At 44.0% G+C, this 22,419-nt stretch overlaps 4 protein-coding genes across 6 annotated transcripts; 1 reads left to right on the forward strand and 3 right to left on the reverse strand.

Annotated features, from left to right (window-relative positions):
- Positions 1 to 5,662: 5,662 nt before the first annotated feature.
- On the forward strand, positions 5,663 to 13,577 carry LOC127770015 (uncharacterized). 2 transcript variants are annotated; one of them, XM_052295683.1, is made up of 3 exons: positions 5,663 to 5,784; positions 10,555 to 10,639; positions 10,724 to 13,577. In XM_052295683.1, the coding sequence occupies exon 3, from the start codon at positions 10,808 to 10,810 to the stop codon at positions 13,562 to 13,564; it is 2,757 nt and encodes a 918-aa protein (XP_052151643.1). In that variant the 5' UTR covers positions 5,663 to 5,784; positions 10,555 to 10,639; positions 10,724 to 10,807; the 3' UTR covers positions 13,565 to 13,577. The 2 variants fall into 2 exon arrangements, with proteins under 2 accessions (XP_052151643.1, XP_052151644.1); XM_052295684.1 differs by lacking the exon at positions 5,663 to 5,784 and having other exon boundaries at positions 10,557 to 10,639; positions 10,729 to 13,577.
- Positions 6,268 to 10,102, reverse strand: LOC127770014 (putative disease resistance protein RGA1). Its single transcript, XM_052295682.1, has one exon. The coding sequence runs from the start codon at positions 10,098 to 10,100 to the stop codon at positions 6,945 to 6,947; it is 3,156 nt and encodes a 1,051-aa protein (XP_052151642.1). The 5' UTR covers positions 10,101 to 10,102; the 3' UTR covers positions 6,268 to 6,944.
- A 1,301-nt stretch (positions 13,578 to 14,878) lies between the features above and the next one.
- Positions 14,879 to 19,587, reverse strand: LOC127770016 (protein NRT1/ PTR FAMILY 4.5-like). Of its 2 annotated transcripts, none has more exons than XM_052295685.1 (6): positions 19,438 to 19,587; positions 17,512 to 17,641; positions 17,128 to 17,345; positions 16,492 to 16,932; positions 16,250 to 16,386; positions 14,879 to 16,118 (listed from the first exon to the last, which is right to left on the reverse strand). In XM_052295685.1, exons 2-6 carry the CDS (start codon positions 17,597 to 17,599, stop codon positions 15,284 to 15,286), a joined length of 1,719 nt encoding a protein of 572 aa, XP_052151645.1. In that variant the 5' UTR covers positions 17,600 to 17,641; positions 19,438 to 19,587; the 3' UTR covers positions 14,879 to 15,283. The 2 variants fall into 2 exon arrangements, with proteins under 2 accessions (XP_052151645.1, XP_052151646.1); XM_052295686.1 differs by having other exon boundaries at positions 17,512 to 17,606; positions 19,438 to 19,562.
- Positions 19,464 to 21,783, reverse strand: LOC127770017 (protein NRT1/ PTR FAMILY 4.6-like). Its single transcript, XM_052295688.1, has 4 exons — positions 21,698 to 21,783; positions 21,004 to 21,444; positions 20,457 to 20,581; positions 19,464 to 20,250 (listed from the first exon to the last, which is right to left on the reverse strand). Exons 2-4 carry the CDS (start codon positions 21,436 to 21,438, stop codon positions 19,464 to 19,466), a joined length of 1,347 nt encoding a protein of 448 aa, XP_052151648.1. The 5' UTR covers positions 21,439 to 21,444; positions 21,698 to 21,783.
- Positions 21,784 to 22,419: the final 636 nt, after the last annotated feature.

Genomic DNA, 22,419 nt, shown 5'->3' on the forward strand with positions numbered 1-22,419 from the left:
CCCTTAACTTGTCAACGAATCCGATTTCGTCCTCCATCCGCAAAACCAGATACAACGGGTCCCTTAACTTACAAAACCGGTGCAAATTTCGTCCTAAGGCAGTATGGCTAGCGGCTTAGTCCGACGTGGCGCTTTGACCACAGTCAGCGCGTCGCTGAGTCAGCGTCCGTGGGGGGTTCAGTTTTACAGTCAGCAGCGAGGGGAAAAAATTGGCGCGTGCTCTGTTCCTCTCTCAGTGCGAACCCTAGATCGAGTTGTCTCCGGCGACGAAGAGGGGCCCGGCGCCGCAGTTGGAGGCGGAGAGGGCGACGAAGAGAGGAGCGGCGCTAGGGCGGCGCGGCGCCGCCGTTGGAGGTGGAGAGGGCGACGGCGAGGGCCGCCTTGAGCGTCGTGGCAGAGTGCGTGGCCGCGCAGGAGCAGGAGCTCGTCGGCGTTGTTAAATAGAGGAGCACAGGTAAGCTATGTTGAGCACTGTAGGCTCGATTTAAGTAGTTTTGTTACGGGGATTCTCTTGGATTTGGTGTTATTTAGTAGTTTTGTAGGACAATATTGTTGGATCCGATGGAATTTGGGGCTATTATATTTGCTAGTGGGGGGACAGGGATGTTTGGGATCTGTATGTAGGGGATTTAAATAAGCAGCGGGTTGATTATTTACTAAAATGTGCATGCAGGACTGTTGTAGTTTGGTGTGATGGATTTGCTGGACAAACTAGTGGTTAGGTTCCATTTCAATGGGGAGTTTGTGACATCTGGGAGGGAGAAGAAGTACTGTGGGGGTAGAGAGGCATTGTCCTATATTGATAGAGATAAGATTTCGCTGCCAGAAATATTTGGACACTTGCGAGACCACTATAAGGTGATGGAAGGTACAATGTTGCATTGGTTGTTCCCTGGGAAGGATTTGAATAGTGGACTTAGAGCTTTGTTGGATGATAAGGTTTGTAAGTTAATGGCAGATTGCATAGATGATTTAGGTGTGGCAGAGGTATATGCTGAAGAGCCAACCATAGTTGACCTATGTGACTCATCAGATGATGACAGCAGTTATGAGGCTGATGAGAGTGAAGATGATTCAGAGGAGATGGAAGTGGCAGAAGGTGGTATGGAGGGTACTGAAGATGCAATAGCTCTTGAAGGAGGTGAAATTAGGACCAAGACAAATGAAGTTAGGAAGGGCAAAGCCATTAGTTCTGAAATTCCTGAGAACCGACTTGTGGTTTATAATTGTGACAATGATCCATTGGCAAGCCAGGCACCTTCAGAGAGTGAGTCTGATAGTGAGTACATTCCTGGAGATGATGCAAGGTCAGATGATGATGAGGAGATCATAGAGATAGAGAAGCACTACAAGGATGTGAAGAGAAAGGTGAAGGCAGGACAGCTGGAGAATTTAGATGATGTATATCTTGGAGGACAAGGATGGCAAAACATGAATAATGAAGCTGGTGGGGAAGTTGATGGCATTGCTGCTGAGAGCCCAGAGGATGAATCAATGGAGGAGATTTGCACAGATGGTGAGGTTAGCACTAAGGAAAACAAGTTCCCAAGATACAAAAAAAAAAGGTAGGGACTCCTTTTTTTGAGTTGGGCATGAAGTTTAGCTCAAAGAAGCAGTTTAAGAAGGCTGTCACTAAGTATGCTCTAGCTGAGAGGAAGGTTATAAACTTCATCAAGGATGACTTGAAGAGGGTTAGGGCCAAATGTGATTGGGCAAGCTGTCCTTGGGTATGCTTGCTGTCCAAGAATACTAGGAGTGATAGCTAGCAAATAGTTACTCTTGAGAGCTTGCATGCATGTCCACCTAGAAGGGATAACAAGATGGTTACAGCAACTAGGATTGCAGAGAAGTATGGAAAGATTATCCTTGCCAACCCTAGGTGGAATTTGGCCCACATGAAGGCAACTGTCCAAGAGGAGATATTTGCTGAAGCATCTGTTCCAAAGCTGAAAAGGGCTAAAGCTATGGTGATGAAGAAAGCAATGGATGCAACCGAGGGCAGTATCAAAAGCTATACAACTACCAGCTTGAGCTCCTTAGGAGTAACCCTGGCAGCATAGTAGTTGTCAACAGGGAAATAGGCACTGATCCACCTGTGTTCAAAAGGATTTACATATGCTTGGATGCCTGCAAAAGAGGGTTTGTAGATGGGTGCAGGAAGGTAGTTGGCCTGGATGGCTGCTTCTTCAAGGGGGCAACAAATGGAGAGCTGTTGTGTGCTATAGGTAGAGATGCAAATAACAACCAGATGTACCCCATTGCCTGGGCTGTTGTGCACAAGGAAAATAATGAAGAATGGGACTGGTTCTTGGACTTGCTGTGCAGTGACCTTAAAGTGTTGGATGGAACTGGATGGGTGTTCATTTCAGACCAACAAAAGGTACATCATTATTTTGTTAACATTAATTTTCAAATGCTGCATGTTTGTGAGATGATAACTAAATGCAATTTTGTTTACAATGCAGGGAATCATCAATGCAGTTGAGAAATGGGCACCACAAGCTGAACACAGAAATTGTGCTAGGCACATTTATGCAAACTGGAAGAGGCATTTCAGTGACAAAGAATTCCAGAAGAAATTTTGGAGATGTGCTAAAACTCCATGTAGGATGCTCTTCAACCTGGCAAGGGCAAAGCTAGCACAGGTGACACCTGCTGGAGCACAGGCCATACTTAATACCCATCCAGAACATTGGAGCCGTGCATGGTTCAGGTTAGGCTCAAACTGCGATTCAGTTGATAATAATATGTGTGAGTCATTCAATAAATGGATCCTAGAAGCAAGATTTTTTCCAATTATCACCATGCTAGAGACAATTAGGAGGAAGGTGATGGTTAGGATTTCAGAGCAGAGAAAGGTTTCTGCTAGATGGAACACTGTGGTCTGTCCAGGGATCCTAAAGAAATTGAATGTGTATATCACTGAGTCAGCATACTGTCATGCTATATGCAATGGAGCTGACAGCTTTGAGGTAAAACACCACACCAATAGGTTCACTGTGCAGCTGGACAAGAAGGAGTGTTCTTGTAGGTATTGGCAACTCTCTGGTTTTCCATGCCCCCATGCAATTGCATGTATATTTTACAGAACTAACACACTGGATGAGTTCACTGCTGATTGCTACAAAGTGGATGCTTTCAAGAGCACATATGAGCATTGCCTACTACTAGTGGAGGGCATGAATGCATGGCCAGAAGATGATAGGGAGGCACTGACTGCACCTAGGTATATAAAGATGCCAGGCAGGCCCAGAACTGAAAGAAGGAGAGAGGCTCATGAGCCAGCTAAGCCTTCTAAGGTATCAAAATTTGGCACCAAGGTCAGATGCAGGACTTGCAAGCAGGTTGGCCACAACAAGTCAAGCTGTCACAAACACAATCCAGCTCAAACTGCAGGTGGCAGTTCACAGCAGGTTGCAACACCCAGCCACAATCTTGTACTATCCAACACCCCCCGGAGTTGTGCACAAAGTAGAAAAAGGAAGGCAACTGGCACCTTGACTACCACTACTTCAGCCTCTCAGTCAAAGGCAACCAGGCCGACAAAAAAGGTAAGCTAAATTAGCCATGCCACTTCATTGTGCATATTTTGATTTAAACTAATGTGAGCTTCATCTGATTCTACAGGCACAAATGGAGCCCCTCCAAATTGTCAGAGTGAATGCAAGGGCAAAAATTTCTACACATTCTGGTGGCTCAGCTAGGGTTGATTTGTAGGCCAATGTTGTAGGCTCCAACAGCTCTACAAGTGCAGCTGTCATTGTTACTTCAGGGAAAGCATCTATATCTGTTTCAGCTCAAGAACCTGCCAGGACAACTACAAAGAACAAAGCTAAAGTACCACTGCTTCTTCTCCCTCCATGGGAATCTGACAAACTATGATGCATTGTCATTTGTAATGCCAAGCTTTTAGGAATGCTGTGTATAGCAGCTGTGTGATGTAATGGCAAACTTTGAGCCAGCTATGATGTATTTTGTGCAAACTGAGACCTCTGTGATGTAATGCCAAACTTTAGGCCATCTATTATGTGTTTTGTGCAAACTAAGACCTATGTGATGTAATGGCAACCTTTAAGCCAATACTGTGATATGTTATTTGCACTGCTAATGTTTGTCTTCCAGATTTTCATTATATGCATGTGTGCTCAAAACAAAACACTTGTTTGCTGAATGCATGTCTGCTGAGAAAGAATATTTGATGACATTTGTTACTCCAGATGCAAACCAGATTTGGTGACTGACAATGTGATGCAAATCAATTTTTGATGCAATGCCACATTTGAAGCAGCTCTGCTGACTGACATTTGGTTCCTGTGATGTTTCCTAATTTATATTGGCTACATTTATGCTGAGTTTTCTGAGATTTGTTTTTCTATCATACAAAACATAATTGCTGCATATTTGTACACAACACACATACATGACATTGCATTCAGCAATTTTGGCAAGACATTCAGAACTTGACATTTCATTGATAAATTTTTGCACCTCACAGTTCTGCCACACATTTTTTTTCCAGCAAACATTGAGGCCATGCCCACACAATATCAGTTCTTGCCCAGCACTAACAGAATAACAACACACATACATGACAGGATGCACCAAATGAGCACAGTTCGCTCCTTCTCTAACCTACATTTGCTATCAATTAAAACATCATTTTTCACATCCAACTCACTAACCAACTCCCTCACTGAAGCCAACTCCCTCCCAACTGAAGCCAACTCCCTGCATTGCTCTTCAGACTTCACACGAAGTTCCTCAACCTCCTTCACTGCATCTGCCTTCTCCCTCCTCAGAGAATGCACAACACCTCGCAAATCATTCAACACCTCCCTCAGAAAGCTGCTCGTCGAGCCATCGTGCCAAGCATAAAAATCGCAGCCCCCTTCCTGTGCGTCAAAAACCCTAATATTTAGGCCCCCAGTCCGAAATAAAACCAATCCAAAATTAACACGGCAAATTCACTCACCCGAGCATTGCGGCACTTGAAATACCGACGACCAGGGTTATCGACACTCCAAGATATCCACCTCGCCGCCTTCAGTTCGCACCGGCACAGCACCACTGGTTCGTACTCGAACGGACCAACGCGATAGGGAATAGGCGAGCCATACGGTTGCCTGGCCGAAGACGACGACGACCCCTCACTCCTTGAGCTTCCCATCGCCACTCCTCCGCCGTCCGAATCACGACGCCGCCGCCGTCCGAATCGCTGCAACCTACACGCCGAAAAGCTAGGGTTTCTGAAATGTGAGAGGATTGGTGCCGAATGCGCGAGAAGCCCCCCCCCCCCCCCCCCCATTTATTCCCCAACGGCCGTGCTGACTCAGCGGTTAAAGCGCCACGTACGACAAGTCAAAGCGCCACGTCGGACTAAACCGCTAGCCATACTGCCTTAGGATGAAATTTGCACCGGTTTTGTAAGTTAAGGGACCCGTTGTATCTGGTTTTGCGGATGGAGGACGAAAATCGGATTCGTTGACAAGTTAAGGGACCTCAAGTGAACTTATTGCAAATTTAAGGCCTAGCATGGCACGAGGTGGCGAGGGGCCCAGCCCATCAGTACTCCTGTTATTTTCCCCATTTTAGGCCCAGCCCATCAGTACCATCTCTTCTTTTTCCATTTTACTCTCTCCTCGAACACTCTCGATGGCTCGATCTGAACATCAGGCACGAGAGACGAGAGCGTCATGGCATCACTCTCAAGCACCACCTCTCTCTCCGCCATGCAGTGGCGGAGCGGCGAGGCGGCATCCGCTCCGGGCAAGACGGCGGATGGAGGTGCGTCCTTTTATACTTCCGTGTACGAGAGGAGAGAGAGAGAGAGAGTTGGGGGCATTGAGGTGAGGTGGGTGCTGTCTGGACTCTCGGGCACAGGGGGCGTCGCGCCACGCACGCTTGGTGTTTGAGGAAATGCCCGCGCTGACCAATAGATGACTGGTCAATCAGCGACGTGATCTGATGGAGACTAATGGAGTTCGCAATCTATTTCAGATTTGCAAAGTCTGCATTTTTGCGATTACTGTGTCAGTAACTCCAATGGCCGTAGCAAAATTACCCATAAAGTGCGGCTGTTTGATTTTAGGCATAATGACGAAAGAACTTTGGGGGGGGGGGGGGGGGGGGGGGATGGGTTGACTTTTTCTTCCTTACAGGCTACTGCAGATTCTATCCTCTTCTTTTACCTGGAGTGTGGAAGAACTCTGTGGGTGCCTGGGTGGCGTTCAGCTGAGCTAGTACGTTAATGTTCTGTATGTTTGTATTTCAGCTTCTGGGTCTCGGCACACCCAGAAGGTTGTACGTTTTTGTTTAGAAGTTTTGATTGTGTCGTGTTTGTACTGTTTTATCCTTCGTTCTTAGTAAAATTCTAATGCAAAAAAAGTACGAGGTACCATGCGCCTCCAATATTTGGAAAAATATAAACTTCCTCTATCCAAAGTCCAAACTTGTATAGGTCTGTTTCATCTGGCAATAGGACAAGGAGGCATTGAAAATGATTTAATCATCCCCTGATTATATATCAAAGTGTTACAAAAAATCTCTATCTTGCTTAAAATTTCTCTAAATCTAGGATTAATCAAATGCATGTATTTGTATGTACAAAGTAAAGATGGGCATTTCTCAAGGCCTCGGCATATGGAGGGAAGAACACACTTATTTTACTTTGAATATAAATGAGGTGTACACTGATAGACAAGACTATTATCAAAAACAAAGGAGGGGTACTCCATTAAATATACAAGTTAGGACATATTTGCACATGTTCCATAAATAGGAACACGATCAATTAGAACCAGACAGAAGCATGATATCTCAAAGAAATTTGTCTGCAAAAATGCAGAAGCTATGACTGGTACTAACAATGTTATGTATTCATTGTGTATATATTTTGTTACATTTGTTGCATAAACATTTCTGTCCAAAAGTGGAACTGAGGGCCTTCACTCTAGACTAATCTCGAGATTTGACAGATTATTCAAACTCTTGGGTATGTGCAGCTTTGGACAATTAGATATGTGCAAGGATCTCAGAGAGGTGAAATTCTTCAACCATTCTGGGAAAGTTTCCAAATTTGTGCACTCTGTTATTGTCAAGGTTCGGAGGAATGACAAATGCTGCATGCCATGGGGCAAAGAAATCAATTCTGTGCACCTTGAAATATGAAGTTCCTCAATACCTCGAAGCTCTCTCAGCCCCTCACATTCTGAACACTCTAATAGCCCGTCACACAGGGAAACCGACAGAGATTTCAGGTTTTGAGAGAAACCTTCCAGTGCTCCTCTAGATCCAATCAATTTATCGTTGTTCAACAACATGATTAAGCTTTTGACAACTGGGAGTTTCACATGCACTGCTCTAAATTTTGGGCATTGGGTGATAGTCAATTCTTGAAGGTTTGGGAAAATTGCTTCTCTCTGTGATGGAAGCCATATTTCTAGGTTGCGCATGTGAAAGAACGAGAGTTTCTCCAGTGAGGCGAATGTGCCATCATCCCCATAGAATTCGTCACCTACACGTGTGACAGCATTTATTCCACTTAATTCAACAATCTTGAGAAGAGGTAATTGCCCCAGTGGAGGTAGGCATTCACATGCCAAATTAACTAGCTTGATCTCAGTAAGTGATTTTAAGTATGGTGGCATGCTTGTTATCCATGATGGAAGCTTCTTTGCTGGACATGAGAAAATGCATAACACTTTCAAACCACGGTTTGGCTTAAGAAGTTCAAGTATTTGCTGTGCTTTTGAACTAATCATAGGATCTGTACAGCTTCCTGTCCAACTTAATGCCAAAGACACAAGCCTATTTTTCTTTTGCAGGATTACATTCCTTGCGTCATCAAAAGAAGCATTTTCCATATTGCAAATACCGAGTTCCTTCAAACTAACTAAGGGACGCAACTCTGAGATGGTGTGCTCGTGATTTTCCGCTGCAATGTACCTTGGCAATATCTCGAGGTTTCTAAGTTGGTTCATCTGACAGGGCATTTGAGTTAGTAAAGGACATTCAAGAACGTTTAGGTAGGCAAGACTTTTCAAGTTTTTCATGCTTCTTGGTAAAATAGCAAGGTAATGACAGCCTTCAAGGTTTAGGATTTGAAGATTCACAAGATTGCTTACAGATTCATGCAAATGAAGAAGTTTTTCACAATGAGATAGATCCAAAACTTGCAAGGCTTGCATCTTTCCAACTGATTCTGGCAATTCAGCAATCTCAGTTCGTGAAAGGTTGAAATTCTTCAAGAACTGAAGGTTGCATATTGAATCTGGTATAATCTCTATATCATTGTGGGAGAGATTAAGATAGGCTAATTTTTTAAGCATACCAATTAACTTAGGTACTCTTTTGATCCTGCAAGATTGCATGTGTAGTACACGCATATCTATCAGACATTTGCAGAATTCTTCTGGGATGTCTGTGATTGAGCACTTCTTGTCAGACAAAAGCATCTTTTCATCTCTGAGCAAGATTAGTGTCCTCAGATTTCCCATTTCAAACAATTCTGTTGGAAGCTCAGTTGTCTTTGAGTCAACGAGTAAGGAGAGGCACCGAGCACTTTTTTTTGCATTTTCTACAGGCCAAACTAATTCCTTCCTGGCATCTATTGCTAAGTGAAATCCCCTGCTAATCATTTGTGCAAGAAGTTGCATCCCAGGGTGCATCTTGTAAATAGCGTATGCTTTGTGTCGAGGTTTCTGCATTACATCATAGTAGTGTTCTGTCATTATCTTGGAGAAGTACATATGCATGTCAGATTTGCTGCTTGACAGTTTTATGAGATCATCAGCAACAAACATGCCAGTCAACTGTTCGGGAGTAAAGCTATGAACTGGGAACAGTGAACAGTATAGAAAGCATTGCTGGATATTGGAAGGGAGTTGTTGATAACTGACGTAAGTTGCATCCAACAGAAGTGGGTCTGCGTAGAAAACTAGGTCAAATCTGCTCAGGACATGCTGCCATGCAACTTCAGTCTTCCGTATGCTCTTGAGCTTGTTTGATGCACTGAGTAGTAGTGAGGGCACGCCACAACATGTGTCAGCGATCATTTTTCTTATTGGAATTAGCCGCGGCGGCAACTCTGCAGAATTTTGCATCCATTGTGTGAGAAGGTTTGAAGAATCGATTGGTAAGAGACGCTTCAAAGTGTATGGTCTGAGAGAGTTGGTCATTTTTACAACATCTGGAACGCGACTAGTCACAATCATCTTGCTTCCTGACTTGGCACTCTCAAGGACCTCAATCAATAGCTTCCATTTCTGCAGATTCTGACCCCAAACATCATCCAAGACAATAAGAAACTTTCGCCCGCATAGTCGCTGCTTGACAAGGCACTGAAGGCTCTCAGAGTCCACTGTGTTGCATTGCCTGGTGTTTAGAAATTCTGCTAGTCTGCTCAATATTATCATATCATCGAAACTACTAGACACCACGACCCAAATTCGGTCATCACCAAATGTCTTGACAGCCCATGGATGTGAGAACACTAACTGAGCAAGGGTTGTCTTCCCAATTCCAGCCATTCCGGTTATGGGAAGCACTGACAGGCCAGCTTTGCCATGATCAGCTTGCATCATTGTTAGAACATCATCCACTGCCTTTTCCCTTCCTAGTATCCCTTCTGGTCGTATGCTATGTGCTCCTTGGCAAACCATAGGTGTGCTGATATCTCTATGTTTGGCTGGGAATCGGATTCTATATGTCTGTGCATAGCATTCTTGCAATTCAACTATTGATTGTTTGATCTTATGGACAATGCGGCGTTGAAAAGGGAGCCTTCTAAGGATGAATGAGCTGTGTACCTGAATTGAGAGGACCCTTGTTTTTGTTAGATAGCAAGAGACCTTGTTGAGCATGTCATCAATGTCAAGTGTGAGAGACCAGAGCCTCTGTAGAAGCTGGTGGTACTGCTCGTTGTTGGCGCTGATCATGAGAAGTGCACTGTCGTTGATGCCACTGATCTTCCTATGGACCATCCTGAAATGTGTATGCAGGTCCTGGAGCAGGCTTTCAATGCAAAGCAGCTTACCCTGCTCCTGCGCAGACTCGGCGTAAAGCTTTTCCACCATTGCTTGCAGTTGATGTTCCACTGACATGGGTTTTTTCTTCCTTTTCCTTTGAGAGATATGATCACCATGGATTATGCGCAAACTTGAAGGGGAGCTTGTTCATGTTAAAGAATGAAGAACATCGTTTGATGGGAACTTAATGCAGCCTTGGTTTTCTCTGCCAAACTATTTTATTTGGCTCGGTTAGGTGCATTACATAGGAAACTTCTTAGTGAAGACAAAGTCTATATGGTTGTTGTGCTGTGACTTTTCTTCCTAGATAGGATCATTTTCATACTTTATTGAAAAGTCATAGTTGTACCACACTTTCCAGAGTTCCCAATGGTCCTTTGTCATATCTCATAGTACTGAGTAAAAGACGAACAGTATTAGAATATTATTGGTGGATTATTTCGTGATTGTAGGAACCTGCAGAGCACCTTCCTGGTTTCCCTCATGAAATTTCAGTTTATGAACCTGCTAACTTGTTCTTCAAAAACAGATGACACTGCATTCTCAACTATCTATGGTTCAGAGAACAATAGGTTTGAGTGGTCTGGACTCTGGAGCACTGTAAAATAACAGAGGTACTGTAATATTCAAGCTTTTAGCTGTTCATCACTTTCCAATATACATAATTGCTCTGTTAACCAGTTTTTGTTTTCAAGCAGAACAGTTTTCAGCTGAACTCTCCTTTCTCTACCATACTGGCTTGATCCATATTTAGATCTTTGGTATTTGTGTTGTTGATCAGCATGCTTGTCCATAGAAGCATTGAGAAAGATGTATTTGAGCCACTTGTGATGCGTATTTCTGAAATTGCGCAACACTATTTTGGGACAGTGGGCTCATCTGAAACTGGTGAGAAGGGTCCTACAGTGCCTGAATTTCCAGAGAAGATCAAATGGGAAGTGCAACATCTCGAAGAATTGTTTGAGGGCATTAAAGAAGACAAGGAGGAGGTCTATGAGGGTTTTAAGTCTGTTAGCCTTGCAATCTCCGAGTGGCAGAGAAGATTGGCTATAGCATACCAAAATGCAGCTAGAGATCCTCGACCTTTTGAGGGAATGAAATGGGCAATGGAGTATCATGAGATGTGGGTTGAAGACAATAATATAATAGGAGCTGGTGATGAGATATTGGATTTTGATGAACATGAGCTTTTTGAATCACTTAGATATGTCAAGACTGCACAAGGTGGTTCAGAAGCTCATCTCCTGGAAAGTATCAAGAGTGGGATGCAGTGCATAAAGAATGTGTTAGCCACCATTCGATCAAGAAAGGAAGCAGACAACAGGAGCTGGTGCATTGTGGAACAGGTCTTCTCCCCGCTACTGAAACTTTTGAAAACTATCAATCATCTAGTATCAGAAGCGGCTGCCCGCAACAACAAGTCTGAGAACTATAAGATCCTTGTCAAGATCGATGCTGAAGTCAACTGCTTACAGGATGCACTAGATTTGATTGATAGAAATAAGAATGAGGTTTATGAGAACTTCAGATTAATAGAAGATCTCATACTACCATTATTAACATTCCTTAAGGCCACATACAATGATCAATCAGAATCTTTGAGCTTCCTAGATGCAGTCAAACACGGAGTGAATTACTTGGAAGGTGTACTTGACAAGATTGAGCAGAAGCAGCGGGATGGAAATGATAATTTCCACATTGTCAAAGCAGCCTTCTCACCATTGTTGACATGCATGTACACCTTCAGGCGCATCTCGTTGGAAACCTTAGCCCATGAAGATAAATCAGATGCTTTTATTCTGTTGGACAGGATCAGAGATGATTTGTCACAGCTCAAAGATGTACTTCAGATGGTTCAAGAGAAAGAGAACGGAATATACAGTAACTTTGATGCAATTGAAGAACATATTGATGAGATTTATGACGGACATATGAATGTTGAAGGTTCCTTAAAACTTAACCAGATGGGTGGTCTGCGAGACAAGCTCCAGTTGATTCATGAAGAGATAACAAATATACGGGGAAAGGTGGATGACTCTTTCAAGGTCCAGGAGGTCTCATGCCATGTCATGCGCATGGCTGCAGCACATGAAGCTTCATCTTCTCATCAGTTGTCAGCATCAAATACCTTCTGCATTACCATAGAAAGTGCGCAGATGTGGCAGCTCAAAGTTATAATTGATGAACTAGAGACAAGATTGAGACACTGCCTTCTATGCCTTGCTGTGTTCCCAGTGGATGCCATCATCAAGAAGAGACTGTTAATTCACTGGTGGATTGGAGAAGGTTTTGTAACTTCGGTTTCTGAAGGCAAGAGCTTCTTTAATAAATTGCTGCTGTCCAATGGGTTCATTACGCCAGTAAAGAAATACCACTGTGACAAAGTCCACTCGTGCAAGGTGCAACCTTGGATCCGTGGGCTACTGATTGAAGCTGCAAAGAGTAAAGCATTTGTTGAGCTCAGTTCAGATGGCAGCTCCAGGAATGACTTTACCAGGACCCGCCGTGCATGCTTGCATGCTGGAAAGATCCTTACAAACTTCCATCCTGATGTTTTGACGATTTACAATATCAAGCAACAGTATGTAGAGTTAAACAAGACATGGTTTTCTGAAAAGAACCGTTTGACCACTTTGCAGTTAGGACAATGGCAGGATGCAAGTTATGACCCTCGGGCCCATCACGTTGAGATTAACAATGCCAAGTTCCTAAAGCAGGTCAAATCCTGCAAGCAGTTGAAGTACCTGAGTTTGAGAGGCATATCAAGAATTGAGGCCCTTCCGAACTCAATTGGAAAGCTCTCAAGACTTGTCATTCTTGATCTCAAAGCGTGCCATAATCTAGAGGATCTTCCTAAAGAAATAGTAAAACTAGTGAAGCTGGAGTACTTGGACGTTTCTGATTGTTACCTGCTCTCAGGTATGCCTAAAGGACTAGGCAAGCTTTTTCAACTTGAAGTTCTGAAGGGATTTGTTCTATCAAACGCCAAGAGCAAAGATCCATGCCATCTCAATGAACTTGTCATGCTAAAAAAGTTACGAAAGCTGAGCATTAGAATTGGTTATAGCATAGATAGCGGTCAGTTTGCGAATTTTGGTGAGCTCTGTGCTCTCCGGTCGCTTACACTTATTTGGGGGGCACACCCAATATCTACACACGGGAGTTCTCCAAGTCATGCTGCTCCTCATGCAATGCCTTGTGTTCTCCCCTTAGGTCTTGAGAAGCTGGAGCTCCGTTGTTTTCCCCTTGTAGAATTGCCTCACTGGGTTAGTCCTGAAAAGCTGAGAAAATTGAAGAAGCTCTACATCAGCGGAGGTAACATCAGTGACCTGGGTGATTTGAAGTCCTGGGAGGTGACTGTACTTCGGCTAAGGTTCCTCAAACATATGAACTATTCATGGACTGCCCTGCATGATTCATTCAGGAAACTCGATGTTTTGGAGGCACGTGAATGTGAAAATCTACAGCCCTGGCCTTCCTGCGGAAAAGGGTTATGGCGGAAAGAACCGAATGGAACGATTGCACCTGTGTTGACCTGAAGTATTGAGCTGGGTCCAATAGGGTGCAGAATTACTGCCTGGAAATGGGAATATTGAAGGATATATTTGATCAGCAGTATATCTGAATTCTGAAGACATTGCCAATCACTGTCTGGTAAGATGGCAATTGGCAATTGTCCTGCAGCATATATAAAGATATTAAACTTCTAACTGTGTTACATTTCTAAGCACAAATCCTTGCATACTTTCACATTGTCGAATGTTTATAGACTTATTGGGCAACATAAGTCAAAAAATAAAATGTACTCGTCGATTGGTTGCATAGGCTTGAAAGCTGCAAGTAACAAGTGATCAATTTGTTTTGAAGTTGGCTCCATGACTCCATACAGCCATCCTCTCCCGTCTTCCTGGCATCTTGTTGTAAACCTCCTACTGATGAGTGATGAGTTGAAAGAAGATGCACACGGATATTAGAGTACCAGTCTGATCAGGCCAGACTGTGTTGCAATCAACTTCATCCTGCTGCAGCCTGCAGATGTTGCAGATAGTGAAATTCAACTCCATTTTTCTGAACCCTTGTAGGATGTTGAACTTCATTTCTTGAGCAAATTGCCCGATTTATAAACTCATCAGATTATACTAGTATCTACGGTTCGGGATCGGACTGTATCCTGCCGGTACCGTACACAAATCGAATTCGTTCACAAAACCTCCACAAATATTAGTGCCACCAAGAACTCAGAAGGCCCGGAACACGATGGCAACGAAATCCCTCCAGCGGCCAAGGCGATTCATCATGGCGCCGATCGCCTCTCGCGGCAGCGGCGGCATCAGCAGATGCTACACCGCAGCCACCACCGCCGCGACGATGGCCAGCGGCGGCGTCCGGCTCCGCAGGAGAGGCTTCGTGCTGTGCGCCGTGGACCACCACGGCGTGAGGCGCGCCGTCGTCGGCGGCCAGTTTGTGAGGAAGTCCGAGCTGAGGCGGCAGGACGAGCTGCTCGTCTCCCTCCACGAGCTCGTCGGCGTCTTCCGAGAGCTGCAGCGCAAGCTCGGGTTCCGGCAGTGGGACGAGTTCAGGCGCGCGCAGCCTGAGCTCGACGTGCTGTACAGCAGGCTGCGCTTCCAGGGCAAGCGGTACAGGAGCCGCATCTATGGCGAGCCCATGCCCGATTTCGACGACGCCGTGCACGCCGCAGTTCGAGCTCCCCGCATTGGTGATCGCCGTGTCTGCAGCCGTTGCAGCAGCTGCGACTGTTGGTACAGCGATCTGGCTAACTTGCATTGCCTCGTTCGCAAGTTTGTGTAGAGATGAAGCCCTTGTTTTACTCTCTTGTATATGAAACTCCGATATGTCTTGCTACAACAATGCTTATCCATGTTTAAATCAGATGTTACATAGCTTTGCCACGGACAACCATACGTACATGCTATGATGCTAAACACAGCACACACGACGGCTACCTTCTCATAACATCTCGCTACTGCAAATTACTAGGAGGGATAAAATGGATGGAATCCAACAGATCATCACTACCAAATCACCAGGATTGCTATTTAGCGCACACCTTTTCATATGAAAGTTTTCATATAATTTTTTTTTCGATTAAAGTTTTTTTTGGACGAAAATTTTTAGAAAAAAGTGTGCGCTAGCAACGGACGTTTGACTAATAATAGCACTATAGGCAAAATCACATCTACGCAAAACTTGACTAATCCTTTGGCACGGTTTGACCAACACTACAGGCGCGGTATTTTTCAAGGTGAATCGTGATCCGCCGATGGCTCGACGTCGACGACGACGCGTGGGTCTTGCCGGTATTTGTACCTGCTCGCCCAGTAGAGGTAGTTGACGAAGCCAAGCAGCCCGACGGCGGCGACGACCCAGTAGAAGAGGTCGAGGCGGCTGGTGTTGAGGGTGGCGCCCTCGAGCCACCCGCCGCCGCCGCCGCCGCCGTGCCGCCTCGTGGCCCTGTTCACCACCTGCACCAGCAGCGTGGCGAGCCACGACGAGAGGCCGAGCTCGCACCAGAACAGCGCCGACGCGATGGACTTCATGCCACGGGGCGCCTCGCTGCTGAAGAGCTCGAGGAGGCCCGGGAACGACGTCACGTCGGAGACGCCGAGCAGGAAGAACTGCGGCGCCAGCCAGAACAGCGACATCTGCCCCGCCGCCGCGGCGTCGGCCCGCCGCTTCCTCTCCACGACGGCGGCGATGGCCGACGCCAGGATCACGGCGGCGAACCCGGCGCCGACGCGCTGCAGGTGGGTGACGCCGCTGGCGTAGCCCGTGCGCCGCCGCAGGAGCGGCACGAGGAAGCGGTCGTACACCGGGAGCAGCGCCATCTGGAACGCGCTGGGGATGATGAAGAGCGTCGCCGGCGAGACGTGGATCCTCCCCAGCCGGGTGTTGGTCAAGCCGCCCTGCTGCACGGTGAAGGTGAAGAGGAGCGGGTTCGACATGTAGCCGATCAGGGAGCTGATGAAGACGGGGAGCACGCGGAGCACGGCCTTTGTCTCCTCCACGTTCTTCGTGCTGCAGACTGACCAGGGCCCGTCTTTGCCTCCATTGATGCAAGCTTTGTCAAGGAATCTGCCAAGATGCATGCAAAGACAAAATTTTAGTATTGCACTCTGCCAAGAGGACAATGCTCAATTGCCAATATTTTCTGCTTTGTATTCAAAGTAGTCTAGAAAAAGTACTCAGTATTTCGTTGAACATACTTCAGACTACTGTTTGTTTGAGAAGCTATTTCAGTTACTTCAGTAGAGCCTCCTTGCTCAGTGCTTCTTTCTTCCTGTGCTTCTTCCAGCTTCTCAGGAAGTTGAAGCTTCCTGTTCTTGAATGCAACCACAAGAACCTGGGATAGATAGATCAGAATGCAGTCAACTAACATGCACAGGATCTCTTTTCTTGAGAATTGATGTTGACATCATGTTTTGACCCAACAAGGAGCACAACCTACCTGGAGTATCCGAGTTAGCGGACTTCCTTCGGGTACATGGTTGCGGTACAAAGGGAGACCAGCAGCAACCACAAGCAGCCCAAGCAGGATCAGGAACGCGCACACCCCAAACCCGACATCCCACCCTTTGCTGTTCTCCAGCCAAACTATGAGGATCAATCCTATGAAACCCCCAAAGGAGATTCCGAAGGTGTACCAGTTGAAGAAGCTGGACTGCTGGCGGGACTCGGAGGGGTCTTCATGGTCGAACTGGTCTGCTCCGAGGGGCGGCATACAAGCACGCATGAAGCCATCGCCAAAAGCGCTGATGTACAGCGCTGCGTAAAGTAGGACGGCATTCCTGCCATGGACCTCTCTGCAGCTGCTTACCTCTGCTTCCGCGTTGCAAGGCGGTGGACGGAGAGAGGGAAGGTAAGCTTGCAGTGCGAGCAAACCGTAGCCCTGCATATATGATTGCCAATAATTCGTTAGATGGTTGAATAGACCAAGAAGCAGATTACCAGAAAAAAATGCCAATTTCTTTATTATTGGTAGGTTTGCGCACAGTAATTGGCAACGGAGAATTAAACAAAAATAGTTTCCTTTGATCATATTAGGCTTGATGTAGATAGTTGAGTAAACCAAAAAGCGAATTACCAAAAATTCCAATGGACCAAAGAGGAGTATTGTTCTAGCTCGAATTATGTAAGAGTCTGAGAGGAAAGCTCCTAACAGAGCAAACCCAGATGTGGCACCAAGAACATTAGTGACTGTAGTTGAAGAGCTTGAGATTCCCATATGCATTGTTCCATGGAGATAGGTAACCATATTCAGCATGTTTGGGACATTGACTGTGCTTGTCACCACAGTCAGAACTGTAAGAGATCGAAACATGTATAAAATGCTTCAGCGATTTAAAGAAAGAAAAGAAGCTTGAAATGGAAAGAGTAACTCGTCACATGTCTGCATATTACTAGTAACTAGACAAAATCACATAATTCAGGAAACATGGATAAAGCAAGTCAACTGGCAATCACTTACAATATACAAACCATGCTGCTCTGACTCCTCCATGCACCTTTCTATTAATAGGATTTCCCCTCCAGTCCAAAAAGCCTCCGACTGCCATGGTTTTTCTGATGAGTTCAAATATTTCTCTCTTGATTACTGCCTGGCCATTGCAGCATAAGGGGGTATAAATCATAGTAGATAGACAGTTGAAGTCAGGGACTCAGGACCCAGGGGTATTGATCACAGATGGATAAGTCAAATTTGAAGAAGTCAGAAAAACAAAATGACAAAAAAATATTCTTGAATAGTATAGCCGTCACCTACCACTTGCAAGCACCAACAGTCCAACACTAAAGTTGACTATCAGATTCAGAGTTCCTACTCCCTACTAACCAAAATATGGAGGTGTATCCTGACAATTTTTTTAAGCAATCTGTCACTGGCATGCATTGACACTGATGTACAAATATCTTAGATAAAATGCATGTAGTATAGGAGTCTTCAAGTCCAAGCCATCATTCTGGACTATCTTGAAACTAAGCTCTTAATTTATTAATTGTTCTGAGAAGTCGTCTTTAAAGACGCTTCCTATGAGAATCATTGCTGCTCAAATTATGAGCACGAAATGCTTATGCATGAGTTACATAATAAACTCTACCAATTAGGTTAACCTACTATTACTCTTGATTATCAGTCCAAAACTCAGGTTTGTAACTTACAGTTGATTTCCTCCATATTAACCATCATGGAACAACCCAATTGTGGTTTTACCTTTTAACCTAAGCATCCACTACTCTACAATGCGTCTTCAAGGAGATGGCATCAGCTCGAACAGGATACGCATATGAAAAGTATAAACAAGAGAAATTAAAACCTAAAACCCTAAAAATTATTGGTTAAAAAAGATAACCAAAACATATTTGCTACTCCCATTATTCCCTTTTACTTGACACTGTTTACAAGTTTGATTTTATCTTTGACCAATAAAAACTTTTAAGTTATGATGTTTTGATGAATGCAAGTAGTTAATTATATTTAACATGCAAAGTACTTTGATAATATAATATCTCCTTAAATATTTTTAAATATTTTTTATAAAAAAGACGAATGGTCAAAGTTTGTACATGAATAGTATCTAGTGTCAAGTGAAAGGGAGCATAGGGAGTAGCTATTATTTTTAATCATGGGCCGATGCAATTAATACAGATTGTCTGAAATGCACATCAGTAGCAAAAAGAAAAGGTTTCAAATTCAACCACACCCTTAACCATACTAGATTAGAGAGGTCATGGTGGCTAAAACAATGATTTACTTGTCCATTGGCAGCTGAATGGGTGATTGTCCAAAAGCAATTAAATTTCATCAAGCTGAACTTCGAGCATGCAACACATATACAGAGAAAATCAACTTCTTTGTATTGTTGATTGGTTTCAATTTGAAAGAAACAAATATAATTTTCTGCTAAGGTTTGTGGTGTCCTGCTGACATCCTTGTTTCATTGGAAGGCATTCATTGAGCACAATGTTTTCAACTTTTCATTCTTAGTATAAAATTACATATTTTTATTATGACATGACATAATTGAAGCTTGAAGACCAAGCAGAAATGATACTTTTATGTCAGTACAGTACATACTCTCATTCTTCAGTAAACTAGTCAGCTATACTATTTTTACAAACCTTGTTAGTCATCAGTTTAGGTACCACAAATATTGATGTTCTTCCTAAGACACAGTTTACGCAACTACTTTCAATATTGAAAATCTATTTTCTGGCCTTGCAAGATAGCGACAGATAGAGATAACATCACTGTACGCTAGATTGCATTGATTGTAACTTGTAAGTTCTGTCAAGCTGCCATAAGCCAATGGAGATTATAGGATATCTTTGTTACGATCTATACAACACAGACAGGCTAACAAAAGAAAATTAATCACAACTCTTTGTTTTCTCTTACCTATCTATTGCATACTGTTTGGATCTTTAAGCTCCAAAATTGTTGCCGTCTGATCTAACAGTACTGACCCTTTTCTTGTTGGCATATCTCCTAGCCCAGAATGCATAATTGATAAATGCCACCAGCTCGAAGGTTGCCAATAACAAGAAGAAGCGATCAAGGCGTGTCCTGTTGAAGTTTGTTCCATCTAACCATCCTCTTCCATTGTCTCCAAGCCTTGTCATTCTGTTGACGAGCTGGACAAAGGCACATCCTGACCAGGCTGCTATTCCGACAAGAAGAGACTGCACTGCTGGTGCAATATGCTTTGCTTCAGGTGCCTCGCTCTTTATGAACTGAACCAGCCCACCAATATATGCTATATCCATGATGCTTAGCAGGAAGAACTGCATCACCAGCCAGAAGACAGACATTGGGACACCGTCAGCTACTAATGTTAGCCCTTGCTGCTCCACGACCATCAGCCTCTTTGCTTCCACCAACATGGCAATGCATGCTGCCATTATCCCACATGCAGAGGCAACACCGATGTGCTGCAGAGGGGTGATACCATTGGTGTGGCCTGTGAATATCCTCAGCAGTGGTATCAAGATTCTCCTGTAGCACGGTTGCATCAGCATGTGAAATGTTGTTGGGATTGCGATGAGAGAGGCAGAGGGTATCTGGATCATTCCTATCCCTGAGTCCATCGTGCTGCCAACTTGTATGGTTAACGTCATGAGCAATGTGAAGGGCAAGTAGGCGAATATGCAGCTGATGAAGATTGGAAGCATCCGAGTAATAGCCTCTGTTTTCTCATCAACTCGAGTAGTGCTGCAGAAAATACAAATTGTTTTTTCCCGTCATGTATTCAGGATTTGTCCACAAATATATTAGGGTATTATGGAGATTATGATTTCCACAAAAATAGGAATTATTATACTCTTGGTTCTCAACATTTATTTAAAAGTTAAAAGTTCATACATTGTTTTCAGAAATACATTGTTTTCTGGGGATTTTTTTATTATCAGGGAACTTACCAAATATTTTTGCTGTCGCATTTGTCTTCCCCGTCCTCATCTACATGATCTGATGTACTGATCTCTTGCAGCTCAATAACATCAATAACAGCAGCCTGCCTCTTCTTTGATGATGTGACAAGAACCTGGAAAGGTACCAGTAATACAACTTCAAAACAATATGATCTTCTGTTTTCCTTGCTTTGTCTTGCTACATTCAATTTTGTTTTAGATTGATGTGTGGAAGGACTGCCCTAATTTCTTTATTGCTTGTAATTAATCTGTTATCTGAAATTTCTAGAAATAGGCATGGTGACTTTCCAGCAATAAGCATGGAAGGTAGAATAATGCAATGTAATGCTATCAGACAAAAGAGTATAAAACATAACTTGGATAACAGCATCCTTCTTGTATATATTTGACTTCCACAAAATGGATCGTGGATAATATAAAGCAACACTAACCAGTTGGCGTCAAAATAAATCAATCATACACAAATTCGTTATAATTAACATGCATACCAAATTAGACCGACAAACGTATATAATTGTGGCATATGATTTTTTACCTGCAATATTCTAGTTAGAGGACTTCCATTGAGCTTGCGCATTCCATAGAAAGGCAGTCCACTGGCTGCTATGAGCAGCCCTACAATAACAATAAGGGCACACAACAAAAAGCCAATGTCCCAACCCAGATTCTTCTCGATCCACACTAGGAATACCAATCCAATAAGTGCTCCAAGAGAGTTTGCAGACTTGAGCCAGCTTAAGAAGTTACTCCTGAGATGCGATGCTTCTGGATCATCATTGCTGAACTGATCTTCACCAAGGGCTGGTACGCAATCGCGCATGCAGCCCTCCCCAATGGCAAACATTAATAAGCTCAAGTAGAGCAGTGTTAAGTTCCAGCCTTGCGCTGGCTCACATTTGCTTGGATCTTTGTTTATCTCACAAATCGGAGGATGGAGTGAAGGCAAGTGCGCTTGCAATGCTAGCAACATATAGCCCTGCATTTCAAACACAAATTGATTATAACTCAGCATTTTAAAAAACCCTACCTCCTCATCTTAGAAGCTTAAAATGTCCTGAAAGCATATACTATCTCCCTCGTCTTAAAATCCTGTACTAATTCTTTTAGGCGAATAAAAGCTTCGATTTGATTACTCATTCGAACAAAATGTTAGCAAATCGAAAGTGACACGAAAAATATGCTTCCAAAGTGTTCGATTCTAACATTTGGGGATGCCATTGTAAACTCACCTCCACCCTAGTACGATTTTCTCCCAATTCTGCCTATTACATCTTCCTTAACCTCGCCGGCTCGTCCTCACCCACCCACCCCCCCCCCCCCCCCCCCCCCCCCCGCCTCCCTCCTGCTGCTCCTCCTCCGGCGAACTCTTCTCGTAGCCATCGGTGATCGCCCTGCTTCTCCGCTCTCGCTTGATCCCACGTCATCCAGGTCAAAGAGGACAGATCCGCGCGCGAGCGCGGAGAAGAGTGCACATCCCGGTGGATGCGCGGCCGATGGCCGGTGGCTGGTGGCAGCGATCGGAGAGAGCGGGGAGAAATTTGGCGACCGACCGGAATTCCCTCATCTCCACGGAGAAGCTAATGGGGGTGAAGAGACCGGAGGGCAAGGGCATCTTCGGGAGTTCCTAATATGACAAAGTATTTTCAGTGAAATACGATACTTTCAACTCGAATTCCGCATGGATTTTAAATTTTAAAATTTTAGGGATCAAATATTTTTAACTATAAGTAACTAAGTTCGAATTAAAATTTCGAACTCGAACTGATTATCCAACTAATGAAACTTGATAAAGTTATCTTTTACCTGCTACTATAAACTTAGATTGTGTTTGGGAGGAGTGCTCCGGCACGTAAAACGGAGCATGTATTATTGCACAATTAAATGATTAATTATATATTAACTATTTTTTAAAAAAAATGGATTAATATGATTTTCTAAAACAACTTTCGTA

The sequence above is a fragment of the Oryza glaberrima genome, chromosome 4, assembly GCF_000147395.1.
Source record: "Oryza glaberrima chromosome 4, OglaRS2, whole genome shotgun sequence".
In the NCBI taxonomy this organism is placed as follows: Eukaryota; Viridiplantae; Streptophyta; class Magnoliopsida; order Poales; family Poaceae; genus Oryza; species Oryza glaberrima.